Source organism: Giraffa tippelskirchi, chromosome 10, assembly GCF_054371585.1.
Source record: "Giraffa tippelskirchi isolate mGirTip1 chromosome 10, T2T-mGirTip1v1.2.pri, whole genome shotgun sequence".
Lineage (NCBI taxonomy): Eukaryota > Metazoa > Chordata > Mammalia > Artiodactyla > Giraffidae > Giraffa > Giraffa tippelskirchi.
The window spans coordinates 40,300,034-40,314,455 of record NC_137284.1 but is presented as its reverse complement, the minus strand read 5'-3'; the positions used below and the strand labels follow the sequence as shown (position 1 = coordinate 40,314,455).

The 14,422-nt window shown below is 38.7% G+C and overlaps 1 protein-coding gene across 1 annotated transcript in view; it reads left to right on the top strand.

Annotated features, from left to right (window-relative positions):
• GRM5 (glutamate metabotropic receptor 5) overlaps positions 1-14,422 on the top strand; it is a 623,817-nt gene that overhangs the window by 500,641 nt on the left and 108,754 nt on the right. The window contains exon 5 of the mRNA XM_081533344.1: positions 11,809-12,055. Within this exon, the coding sequence (XP_081389470.1) occupies positions 11,809-12,055 (247 nt within the window). The remainder of the gene's footprint in view (positions 1-11,808; positions 12,056-14,422) is intronic.

Below are 14,422 nucleotides of genomic sequence, written 5' to 3'. Positions count from 1 at the left end.
TGCCCACATTTCTAAAACATAGTGGGAAGGGTACCTGACAGAGGTATAGGCCAATCTAGCAGATGCTGCAAATTCGGTTCCAGACTATCACAATAAAGTGAATGCTACAGTAAAACAAGTCTCACAAACTTGTAGGTTTCCGAGTGTATATAACAATTATGTTTAGATATTGTACTGTAGCCTACAGTACATACATACACAGTACAATAGCATTATGTCTAAAAAAAGATGTACATACCTTCATTCAAAAATCCTGTGCTGCTAAAACATGACAACCATCATCTGTTCTTTTAGTAAGTCATAGCAGTAGCAGCAAAAAACACTGATCACAGATCACCATCAGTTCAGTTCAGTTCAGTTCAGTCGCTCAGTCGTGTCCAACTCTTTGCGACCCCATGAACCGCAATACGCCAGGCCTCCCTGTCTATCACCAACTCCCAGAGTTTACCCAAACTCATGTCCATTGAGTCAGTGATGCCATCTAACCATCTCATCCTCTGTCGTCCCCTTTTCTTTCTGCCTTCAATCTTTCCCAACATCAGGGGCTTTTCAAATGAGTCAGCTCTTCGCATCAGGTGGCCAAAATATTGGAATTTCAGCTTCAACATCAACCCAGGACTGATTTCCCTCAGGATGGACTGGTTGGATCTCCTTGCAGTCCAAGGGACTCTCAAAAGAGTGTTCTCCAACACCACAGTTCAAAAGCATCAATTCTTCTGCGCTCAGCTTTCTTTATAGTCCAACTCGCACATCCATACATGACTACTGGAAAAACCATAGCCTTGACTAGACGGACTTTTGTTGACAAAGTAATGTCTCTGATTTTTAATATGCTGTCTAGGTTGGTCATAACTTTCCTTCCAAGGAGTAAATGTCTTTTAATTTCATGGCTGCAATCACCATCTGCAGTGATTATTATTATATTATAACAAGTATGATAATGATGAAAAAGTGTGAAATTAGGATTACCAAATGTGATACAGAGACATGAAGTGAGCAAATACTGTTGGGAAAAATGGTGTCCATAGACTTGCTCAACATAGGGTTCTGACAGTCTTTCAACTTATGAAAAACATGATATCCACAAAGAGGAATAAAACAAGGTATGCTTGTATAGAGAAAATGATAGGGAGATCAGAAGAGCAAGATTAATTTTAGTATCTGAAACTGTGGTGGCTTCAGGAAGGAAGTGCTCTTGGAGTCTTGAAACATTGATTAGCGTTAGTAGGGTTAGGGAAGAAAAGAAAACAGAAGGGATAGTCCAAGTTGGTTCTTTAATTCATTTAACAAATATTTATCAAGGGCCTACTATGTGCCAGGAAGTGTTCTAGGAACTGTTCTAAGAAGTGGTAAGGAGAAAAAATATGTTGAGAAAGGAGATAGGGAGTGTGTGGGGGGGGGGGCAGAGGGGAGTGGAACAGAGATGAGATTTAGACAGGATATCAGAGAAATCTCACAGAGGAGATGATATTTGAGGAAAGACCTGAACTGGGGAGGGAATAGCTCTGCACATCTCTGAGGCAGATATTCCCCAGGTAGAAGGTACAGCAAGTATTGGCTTGGCCAAAAAGTTCGTTCAGGTTTTCCCGAACCACTTATAACCCAAGTGAAATTTTTGGCCAACCCAATTCAAGGGCCCAGAGGCAGAAGCGTGCCTAGAATGCTTGAGGATCAGGGAGGAGGACAGTGTAGCTGCAGAGGATTGACTGATTGAGTGATTTACCTATTTTTATTCAAGTATACTTAATACACAATATTATATTAGTTTCAGGTGTCAGTTCAGTTCAGTTCAGTCATTCAGTCGTGTCCGACTCTTTGCGACCCCATGAATTGCAGCACGCCAGGCCTCTCTGTCCATCACCAACTCCCGGAGCCTACCCAAACCCATGTCCATCGAGTCAGTGATGCCATCCAACCATCTCATCCTCTGTTGTCCCCTTCTCCTCCTGCCCCCAATCCTACCCAGCATTAGGGTCTTTTCCAATGAGTCAACTCTTCACATGAGGTGGCACATAGTGATTCAACATTTATGTAAATCAATTATCGGGAAATGGTCACCACATGGTCCAGTGACCATCTACTCTCATACAAAGTTAATACAATATTTTTGACCACATCCCTTATGTTGTATATTATATCCTCATGACCTGTTTATTTTAGAACTGGAGGTTTATACCTCCTAATCTCCTCTACCTATTTCACCCAACACCCCACCACCACCCTGCCCTTGGGCAACCACCCACTTGTTCTCTATATGTATGAGCCTATTTTTGTTCTGTTTCACTTCTTTGTTTTTTAGATACCACATGTAAGTGAGATCGCAGGCATTTGTCTTTCTAACTTATTTCACTTAGCATGATGCCCTCTACATCCATCTATGTTGTCACAAATGGCATGATTTCTTTTTTGTGGCTGGATAACATTCCATTTTGTGTGTGTGTGTGCGTGTGTGTGTGTGTACCACATCTTCTCTATCCATTTATCTACTTATGGAATTTAGCTTGCTTCCACATCTTGGTTATTATAAACAATGCTGTAATGAACACTGGGGTGCATATATCTTTTCATGTTAGTGTTTTTGTTTTCTTTGACTGAACACCTAGAAGTGAAACTGCTGAAAGCATGAGAGTTTTATTTTTTTTGAGGGCCCTCCATACTCTTTTTCCATAGTGACTGCACCAGTTTACAACCCCACCAGCAATGCTCAAGAGCTCCCTTTTCTCCATATCCTTGCCACCAGTTTATATTACTTGATGATAGTTATTTTGACAGGTGTGCGTTAGTAACTCATTGTGGTTTGCATTTACATTTCCCTGATGATTAGTGATGTTGATTATTTTTTCATGTGTCTGTTGGCACTCCATGTGTATGCTTTGGAAAAATGTCCACTGAGGTTCTCAGACCACTTTCCAATTTGATTGTTTCCCTGATGTTGAGTTATACCAATTCTTTATATATTCTGGATATTAACTTCTCATCAGATACATTGTTTACAAATATCTTCCCCCATTCAATACACTGCCTTTTCATTTTGTTACTGTTTTCCTTTTCTACACAAGAGCTTTTTAGTTTGATATAGTACCACTTCTTTATTTTTGCTTTTATTTCTCTTGCCTGAGGCAACAGATACAAAAAATGTTGCTAAGACTATCAAAGAGTATACTGCCTATGTTTTCTAGGGGTTTTATATTTTTAGGTCTAATATTTAAGTCTTTAGTCCATTTTTAGTTTATGTTTGCATATGGTGTACAAAAGAGATCCAGTTAAAATTTTTCAAAGTAGCTGTCCAGTTTTCCCAACACCATTTATTGAAGAAAATATTTTTGTATATCCTTGACTCCACTGTCATAGATTATTAATTGCTGATACAAGAGTAGGTTTATTTCTGAGCTCTCTATTCTGTACCATCGATCCATGAGTCTGTTTTTGTGCTAGTACCATACTGTTCGGATTACTGTAGCTTTGTATTATTATTTGAACTCAGGGAGTTCTTCCATCTTTGTTCTTTCTTGAGATTGCCTTAGCTATTTAGCATCTTCTGTGGTTCCATACAAACTTTAGGATTCTTTTTACCAGTTGTATGAAAAATACCATTGAAATTTTGATAGAGATTACATTCAAGCTGTAGATTTCCTTCAGGAGTATGGTCATTTTAACAATGATAACCCTTCCAATTCATGAGGAGGGTGGATCTTTCCAATTCTTTGTGTCATCTTCAATTTGTTTCATCAATATCTTACAGTTTTCTGAGTACAAATATTTACCACTTTGGTAAGATTTACTCCTACTGTTTTATTGTTTCTGATGTGATTAAAAATGAGATTGTTTTCTTAATTTCTATTTCTGATCATTTGTTATTAGTATACAGAAACACAACAGATTCCAGAAAAATTGTATCCTGCAAATTTAATGAATACTTTTTATACTTCTAATAGTTTCTTTGGTGGAGTCTTTAGGGTTTTCTATATATAGTATCATGTCACCTTCAAACAGTGACAGTTTCACTTCTTCTTTTCCACTTTGTGAATCAGGTGGTAAAGAATCCATGTGCAATGGGGGAGACAGTTCAGTCCCTGGGTTGGAAAGATCCCCCGGAGTAGGGAAAGGCTACCCACTCCATTATTCTGACCTGGAGAATTCCACAGACTGTATAGTCCATGGGGTCGCAAAGAGTAGGACACGACTGAGTGACTTTCACATTCACTTTCCTCTTTGGATTACTTTTCTTTTTCTTATGGGACTGCTGTCACTATGATTTCCAATATGATGTTGAATAAAAGTGGAAAGAGTGGGCATTCTTGTTTTTTCGTGATCTTAGAAGAAATACTTTCTGTTTTTCACTGATGAGTATGAGGTTGACTATCAGTTCAGTGGCACAGTCGTGTCTGACTCTTTGTGACCCCATGGACTGCAGCACGCCAGGCTTCCCGGTCCATCACCAACTGCCAGAGCTTACACAAACTCATGTCCATTGAGTCAGTGATGCCATCCAACCATCTCATCCGCTGTCATCCCCTTCTCCTCCCGCCTTCAATCTTTCCCAGCATTAGGGACTTTTCAAATGAGTAAGTCCTTCACATCAGGTGGCCAAAGTATTGGAGTTTCAACTTCAGCATCAGTCCTTCCAATGAATATTCAGGACTGATTTCCTTTAGGATGGACTGGTTGGATCTCCTTGCAGTCCAAGGGACTCTCAAGAGTCTTCTCCAACACCACAGTTCAAAAGCATCCATTCTTCAGCACTCAGTGTTCTTTATAGTCCAACTCTCACATCCATACATGACTCCTGGAAAAGCCATAGTTTTGACTAGACGAACCTTTGTTGACAAAGTAATGTCTCAGCTTTTTAATATGCTGTCTAGGTTGGTCACAGCTTTTCTTCCAAGGAGCAAGCATCTTTTAATTTCATAGCTGCAATTACCATCTACAGTGATTTTGGAGTCCCCCCCCCAAAAAGTCTCTGTTTCCATTGTTTCTCCATCTATTTCCCATGAAGTGATGGGACCAGATGCCATGATCTTAGTTTTCTGAATGTTGAGTTTTAAGCCAACTTTTTCACTCTCCTCTTTCACTTTCATCAAGAGTCTCTTGAGTTCTTCACTTTCTGCCATAAGGGTGGTGTCATCTGCCTGTTTGAGGTTATTGATATTTCTTCTGGCACTCTTGATTCCAGCTTGTGCTTCATCCAGCCCAGCATTTCGCCTTATGTATTTTGCATATAAGTTAAATAAGCAGGGTCATAATATACAGCCTTAATATACTCCTTTCCTAATTGGGAAGCCGTCTGTTGTTTAATGTCCAGTTCTAAATATTGCTTCTTGACCTGCATACAGATTTCTCAGGAGGCAGGTAAGGTGGTCTGGCATTCCCATCTCTTGAAGAATTTGCCACACTTTGTTGTGATCCACACAGTTCAAGATTTTGGTGTAGTCAATAAAGCAGAATTTTTTTTTTTTTTGGAACTCTCTTGCTTTTTCAATGATCCAACAGATGTTGGCAATTTGATCTCTAGTTCCTCTGCCTTTTCTAAAACCAGCTTGAACATCTGGAGGTTCACGGTTCATGTATTGCTGAAGCCTGGCTTGGAGAATTTTGAGCATTACTTTGCTAGCTGTGAGATGAGTGCAATTGTGAGTATTCTTTGGCATTGCCTTTCTTTGGGATTGGAATGAAAACTGACCTTTTCCAGTCCTGTGGCCACTGCTGAGTTTTCCAAATTTGCTGGCATATTGAGTGCAGCACTTTCACTGTATCATCTTTTAGGATATGAAATAGCTCAACATGAACTCCATCACCTCCACTAGCTTTGTTCATAGTAATGCTTCCTAAGGCCTACCTGACTTTGCATTCCAGGATGTCTGGCTCTAGGTGAGTGATCACACCATCATGATTGTCTGGGTCATGAAGATCTGGTTGTATAGTTCTTCTGCGTATTCTTGCCACCTCTCCTTAATATCTTCTGCTTCTGTTAGGTCCTTTTCTGTCCTTTATTGTGCCCATCTTTGCAAGAAATGTTCCCTTGGTGTCTCTAATTTTCTTGAAGAGATCTCTAGTCTTTCCCATTCTATTGTTTTCCTCTATCTTTGCATTGATCGCTGAGGAAGGCTTTCTCATCTCTCTGTGCTATTCTTTGGAATTCTGCATTCAAATGGGGTATATCTTTCCTCTTCTCCTTTGCCTTTCGCTTCTCTTCTTTTCTCAGCTATTTTTAAGGCCTCCTCAGACAACCATTTTGCCTTTTTGCATTTCTTTTTCTTGGGGATGGTCTCTGTCACTGCCTCCTCTATAATGTCACAAACCTCCATCCACAGTTCTTCAAGCACTCTATCAGATCTAATCCCTTGAATCTATTTGTCACTTCCACTGTATAATCATAAGGGATTTGATTTAAACCATACCTGAAATGTCTAGTGGTTTCCCCTACTTTCTTCAATTTAAGTCTGAATTTGGCAATAAGGAGCTCATGATCTGAGCCACAGTCAGCCCCCAGTCTTCTTTTTGCCAACTGTATAGAGCTTCTCCATCTTTGGCTGCAAGGAATATAATCAATCTGATTTCTGTATTGACCATCTGGTGATGTCCGTGTGTAGAGTCTTCTCTTGTGTTGTTGGAAGACAGTGTTTGCTAGGACCAGTGTGTTCTCTTGGCAAAACTCTGTTAGCCTTTGCCCTGCCTCATTTGGCATTCCAAGGCCAAATTTGCCTGTTACTCCAGGTATCTCTTGACTTCCTACTTTTGCATTCCAGTCCCCTGTAATGAAAAGGACATATTTTTGGGGTGTTAGTTCTCGAACGTCTTGTAGGTCTTCATAGAACCGTTCAACTTCAGCTTTTTCAGCATTACTGGTTGGGGCACAGACTTGCATTACTGTGATACTGAATGGTTTTCCTTGGAAATGAACAGAGATCATTCTGTCGTTTTTGAGACTGCATCCAAGTACTGCATTTTGGGCTCTTTTGTTGACTATGAGGGCTACTCCATTTCTTCTAAGGGATTCTTTCCCACAGTAGGAGATAAAATGGTCAATGGAGATTGACTATTGGTTTGTCCAATATTACCCTTATGTTGAGGTACATTCCCTCTACACCACTTTTTGGAGAGTTTAATGGATATTGAACTTTGTCAAAAGCTTTTTCTGCATCTATAGAGACAATCATATTACTTCAATTTGTTAATGTGGTGTTGTCACATTGTTTTATGAATACTGAAACACCCTTGTATCCCTAGGATAAATACCACTTGATCATGATATATGATCCCTTTAATGTACTTTTGAATTCTACATTCTAGTATTTTATTGAGGATTTTAACATATATGTTTATTAGTGATATTGGTCTGTAATTTTCTTTTTTGTGTTTGTGGTGTCTTTAGCTTTGGTATCATGGTGAAACTAGCCTCATAGAATGAGTTCAGAAGTGTTCCTTTCTCTTAAATTTTTTGAAATAGTTTTGAGAAGGATAGGTTTTAACTCTTCTTTTAAATGTTTTATAGAATTCACCTGTGAAGCCATTTGGTCCTAGACTTTTGTTGCTTAAGAGTATTTTATTTAGTCACTGATTCAGTTTCATTACCAGTAATTGGTCTGCTCATATTTTCTATTTCATCTTTATTGAGTTTTAGGAGATTATTCATTTCTAGAAATTTATCCATTTCTTCTAGTTTGTCCATTTTATTGCCATATAATTATTCATAGTAATCTCTTGTGATCCTTTCTATTTCTGTGGTGTTAATTGTAACTTATACTCATTCATATTTTATTTATTTACACCACTTCTTTTTTCCTTGATTAATCTGGATAAATTTTTATCAATTTTATTTTTTAAAAAGCACCTCTTAATTTCATTAACCTTTCCTATTTTTCTTAGTCTCTAATTTATTTTCATTCTGATCTTTTATATCTTCTACTAATTCTGGGTTTTGTTTGACCTTTTCCTCTAGTTACTTTCAGTGTAAATTTAGGTTGTTAACTTGGTGTTTTCTTCTTTCCTGCTGTAGGCCTGTATCACCATCAACTTTCCTATTAGAACTGCTTTTGCTGTGTTCCTTAGAATCAAATCATTGTTTTTCCATTTTTCACTTATTTCTAAGTATAATTTCCTCTTTGACATATTCATTGACCATTGTTTATTTTCATATTCTTTAGACCCAGCTGTTTGTATTTTTTGTAGTTTTTTCTTGTAGTCAATTTCTAGTCTCATACTGTTATGATCAGAATTTATTTATCTAATAAATATTAAATTTATTAAGCCTTGTTTTCTGGCCTAGTATGTGTTCTGTCCTAAGTAATATTCCCTGTGCACTTGAAAAGAATGTTGCTTTTGGATGGAATGTTCCATATGTAGCTATTAAATCCATCTGATCTAATATATCATGTAAGGCCAATAATTACTGACTTTCTGTCTGGATAATCTGTCCATTGACTTTCTGTCTGGATAATCTGTCCATTGATTTAAGTGAAGTCTTAAAGCATTCTCCTACTATTGAATTACTGTCAATTTCTCCTTTTGTGTTTGTCAGTTATTTACTTTATATATTGAGATACTTCTATTTTGAGTACATATATATTTACAATTGTTATATCTTCATCTTGGATTGATCCCTTTATCATTAAGTAATCTCCTTCTTTGTCTATTGTTACAGTCTTTGTTTTAAAGTCTATTTTGTCTGATATAAGTATTGATACCTCAGCTTTCTCTTCATTTTCATTTGCGTGGATTATCTTTTTCCATCCGCTCACTTTCACTCCATGTGTCTTTAGACCTGAAGTGAGTCTCTTATAGACAACGTATACATGGGTCTTGTATTTCCATCCACTCATTCTAAGCCTTAAGATTGGAACATATATGGACTAAAGTCCCTTTACATTTAAAGAATTATTGATAAGTATTCACTTATTGGGTTTCTCTGGTGGTTCAGTGGTAAGAATCTGCCTGCCAATGCAGGAGACATGGATTTGATCCCTGGGTCAGGAAGATACCCTCAAGGAGGAAATGGCAACTTATTCCAGTATTCCTGCCTGGGAAATCCCAAGGACAGATGAGCCAGGTGGGCTACAGTCCATAGGGTCACAAAAGAGTCTGACACAACTTAGCAACTAAACCTTAACAGCAATTAGCTCGCTGTCTTTTGGTTAATTGTTTTGGGGTTGTTCCATAGTTCTTTTTTGTTCCTTTTTCCTTTCTCTCTTCTGATTTTTTAACTGCTGTGTTATGTTCAGAATCCTTTCTCCTTTTGGTGTGTATCTATTATAGGTTTTTGGTTTGTGTACCATGAGGTTCCTATATAACAATCTATATTTATAGATGACTATTTTAAGTTAGTGATCTTATAAGTTCAAATGCATTCTAAGAAGCTTATGCTTTTACCACCACCAGCCCCCACCATTTTAGGGTTCTGATGTCATATTTTACATTTTTTAATTTTGTGTACCCCTCAACTCCTTATTGTATTAATAGGTACAGATTATTTTAGTATTTGTCTTTTAACATTCTTAATTGTATGTAATTCATTGCCTTTTCTTGCTAAATATTCAGGGAGGAATAATTTAAATAAAGAGTATTAGAAGTCAGAAGGACAAGAGGTGGAACACCGTGAGTCAAAATCCTGTTTGTCTTTGAAAGTTATGGCTTGGACATTGGCTTTTTCTTTCAGTAATAATGGAGCCACTAGAAAGTCTGATCAGAGGAGTATCATAATCTCTTATTTTAAGAATATTTTTATAGTTATTGCATTAAAAATTTACTGGAGTGGGTATAAAATAGTTTAAGGTAGAAAGAAAGAATCTAGTTAAAAGACTACTACTGTAATCCAGACAGGATATATATCTTGAACCTGACAGAAGTATATCTGTATCAAATAATTTAATTCTGGATATATTTTGAAGATAGAGCAAATAAAAGTAGACAATTAATGAAGGAAAGAAAAAAAGTCAAAAGTGACTCCCAAGTATTGAGTTAGCACCTAGAAGAATGACATTTCCCGTGGTATGAGGTGAAATATCAAAGTGTGAATAGAGTCTGTGTAGAAAAGGAAATTGTAAGATTTGGTTGGAAAGTAGCCTCGGGCTAGTGTCTTGTCCTGAGATGGAAACAAGAGTACCCATCTTATACTTATGGCAGGATGAACCATGCTGGCTTCCCCAGGAGCCTCTATGCCAGTACACTTTGAAAGTCATAATAAATCATGTCATCTTTGGAGAGTTCCTATATATCTCTCTTAAATAAAAACTTCTCCCCATATGAAATGTTCTTTCTTTACCTCATCTGTTACTTTTATGTCATACCCATGTTCTTCCTACGTGTTTCATTCCTCTCCATTCCTTAATCACCAGGCCTTGTAGTAGATTCCATCTCCTAAATACTTCTGTCCATAATCATGACCTCTACCCTCAGCAAGGGCATTTTCACCTGTCCCTGGGATCACTGCATTACCACTTAATGGGTCTTCATGACTCCACTCCTGTAGCCCTTTAAATGTTTCTCCAGTGTAGTCAGATTGATCTTTCTAAATTAGAAATCTGATCATGTTTCTTCCTATTTTAAACACAACAAAGGATCCTAGGACTCTTAACCTAGTTTAAGCAATCCTGCCTTCCTCTACTATTTCAGTTCTCCTCATTCTCCTACCTCCTACCCTGCGTTCCAAACATTCCAACCATTTTAAAGTTTCCCAAACATAGTATGTTTGATCTCATCTGTGAACCTTCAAACATGCTCTCCTCCACTCTTCATCCAGCAGATACTCAGCCACAATGCTCAGCATCAGTGAGTTTCTTGGTCTACTGCTCCTCCCTATTCAGTCCTGCCCTAGCACTTAGCCTGCTTAGATGCTTATCTGCCCTCTAGACTCTAAGTAAACAAAAACAATAATCATGTCTATTTTATTCTACATTATGTTCCCCACTTTCAGCAAGTTCTGAGCAGTCAGAACTGACAGGCACTCATTCCATTTGTTTAACCAGTAATTCATCCCAAATGTTAGTTCTTTAATGAAATGTTCCCAAGGGCCCTCCATTGGAAGGGATTTCCCCCTCTTTGGACCTTAATAGATTTTAACTCCACATCTGTTATAGATTTATCACCTTCTGCCTTTCAGTGTTACATAATTTATCTCTATTACCGAACAAGTCTCCTCTTAAGTGCAGAATCCATCTCCAATTCATTTTTATATTTTCCTTAGATCACCATACACAGAGCTTTATGTATACTCAGACTCCAGTAAATATTTAATTAATGGCTAAATTAATGGAGCTTAAATATTGTATTTCAGAATTTCCAAATAGGTCAATTTATGGAGCACATATACTTTGAGGTTGGAAGTAGTAGGTGATAAATCCAACTAGGTAAGTTGAGGCAAGACAACAGGGTATCTACTTTGCTCAGCTAAGACTTAATTGGAGATTTGTTGGAGATTAATTGGCGAAACTGGAGATTTGTTGAGGATATCTAAACCAAGGAAGTATATTATCACAGCTAAGTACTTGGTAGATTAATCTGTCTTTAAGATAAATTTTGTGGAATTTGATGGAGTGCTATACTCCATTCATCCCCAGAATTTGGTAATAGAGGAAGTGAATCTTGGTACTGGAGGGGATTCAGATCTTTAAGGTCTTGGGCAAAAACATGAACATAGAAGAGAATTAGAAATACTAATAGTATTTGGAATCCTATTTTGGCACATGTTCTTGGTATTTCCTCCAGTTCTAATTCTTATAAACTGTTCTAATGCATTGTCAACTTATTCAGAATCCATAAAGACCTATAATAGGATTAAATCTCAAAGTTAATCCCTAATTTGTTTTCCCACAGGTTCTCTGACTCTGAGAACACATCATGTGCAAGACTCCAAAATGGGATTTGTGATCAATGCAATCTATTCCATGGCCTATGGGCTCCACAACATGCAGATGTCCCTCTGTCCAGGCTACGCGGGCCTCTGTGATGCCATGAAGCCAATTGATGGACGGAAACTTTTGGACTCTCTGATGAAAACCAATTTTACTGGGGTTTCTGGAGACATGATCCTATTTGATGAGAACGGAGACTCTCCAGGAAGGTACTGTTACAATTCTCCTCTAGACACGAGAGCCTAATCAATCTGTCTCTTGATACTGTGGAGCCTGTTTCTCTCCTTTGTGGTTATCTGTGCTTCCCGGACATGTTTGCTTAGTTCTGACGTCACAAAGTGAGTAAAGGCAGAGAGAGGAAGCCCCATTTCCTGTGGCCAGGAAAAAGTGTGGATGCTTATGTCTAAAACATGCTCTTGGAACCATCACCACACTTCAGAGACCCAAACTTAGAGGCAGGAGCCTCACAGTATAGGTGGATAATTAAAAGCCAGCTCATGGTTTCTCTGTACATATTTGCCCTGTTATTCTACATATTCTGATCTCTTCTTGGGTCACAGAACTATTCTGAAACAGGAAGAATTCCATTTCTGGTAATCCAGAAACAGGACTGAGGTGTTATTATATTGCTTGTTGTAGGTACAGTAAGTTACAAGTCATATTTTATTTTAGAATCCTCCAGCTGGAACACTTTCTCCCTTCTTGAGGACTAAATGCCCTTTCTCTCTAAAATTTTACCTTTCACTTATAGAGAGGAGCCTAAGAAAAATGAAGTCACTCATAATTATAGGCCAGCCTCCAGGGAAGTCATTAAGTACCTAGAACTTACCATCTTTCACATCTAAGACTCTAAATTCTTAAGTGACTCTTCATATGAGACTTTTAATCCATTAGGGATAATGTCACTGAAGTGACATTCTGACTTATAGCAGGGCTGAGTCTTTGATCTGCCCTGCATTAGGACAGTCAGGGAGAAGGCAACGGCACCCCAACTCCAGTACTCTTGCCTGGAAAATCCCATGGATGGAGGAGCCTGGTAGGCTGCAGTCCATGGGGTCGCTAAGAGTCAGACACGACTGAGCGACTTCACCTTCGCTTTTCACTTTCCTGCATTGGAGAAGGAAATGGCAACCCACTCCAGTGTTCTTGCCTGGAGAATCCCAGGGACGGGGGAGCCTGGTGGGCTGCCGTCTGTGGGATCACACAGAGTCGGACACGACTGAAGCAACTTAGCAGCAGCAGCAGCAGCAGCAGGACACTCAGGGTCCTTGGGTTGGCCACTGTAAAACCCTTGCTATTTTTCCAGCCACAGCTTTTGCTTGACAGGTATGCCTGTAGAGGGTGTGTTTACACTGTTTGCAGCTGATCCTACCAAGAGAAGGTCCCATGAGTCTCTCCATGACTCACACGCCATGTGCCCACACATGGTACCAGCCATCTTGGTCTAGCCTGATGTGAGCTGGAGTTTGTTCCTGATGCAGCTGTTACCAGCTGAACTTGTACGTGACAGCAGTTCCAAGTCACGCAGCCAAGAGGAAAGCTGGATACTTTCTCTGTTCTAGAGAGTTGATGAGTAGTGCTCCATGCAAGCTGTTTGCCAAGATAAGACTTTTCATATATTGTTTTCTACTTGGCAGAAATGTAAGCATTTTCTTGGGGCCAAAGAGAACTTCACATTTGTTGTAAGGCATCGTGGTGTTTGGTGTTTAGTTGTTAAGTCATGTCATTTGTGACCCCATGGACTGTAGCCTGCCAGGTTCTTCTGTCCATGAGACTTCCCAGGCGAGAATACTGGAATGGGTTTCCATTTCCTTCTCCAGAACTTCTTAGGGCAGGCAGATCAATGAATGAGCTCAGTCTTTAGGCTCAGGTCAAGGCTGGGCTCTGACATTTTCCCGTGGATTTATGATTCCTGTGGGCATCCCTGGAGCACTGACATCAGCTTGGGATTTGTTCATAGCCTTTGTTGACTGTAGCTCCATCCATTCAAATAGTTTTCATGACATGTAACTAAGTCAGTTCCAGAAACCAGACAATGAAGAAATAGCTCAGATGGCTCAGCTCTATTCTAGTGGGAAAGCTTAACATATCTGAACATCACTGTCTCATTCACAATCTCCCAAATATGCTGGAATGGGAGATGATTAGGACACTGGCCCTTAACCATTTGTGGAACAGGAATCTCTTTAAGACTCAAGTGAGATTTATAAGTATTCTCTCATGGACAATATCCATAAAATTTTGCAAACAATTTCTGGGAATTCACAGTGGTTTTAGAGACTTCTCATTCATTACTAAGGTTGGATAGAATAGTAATCTACTAATAAATGATCAGAATTGGCCCCTGAGCATACAAGCCAAACTCAGAAAAAAGTGGTTTGCAAAATCTGATTTTCCAACAAATCCAGTTATAGTTACAAAATAATTACAACTTATATTTACTGAGTGTGTGTTCTGAGGCAAACACTTAGCTAAATCCTCTACATTTTAATCCTATGAGGTAAGTAATATTATCATACTCTTTTCTAGCTGAAGGCTCACAAACTGAGGCTTACAAAGGTTAAATGACTTGCCCG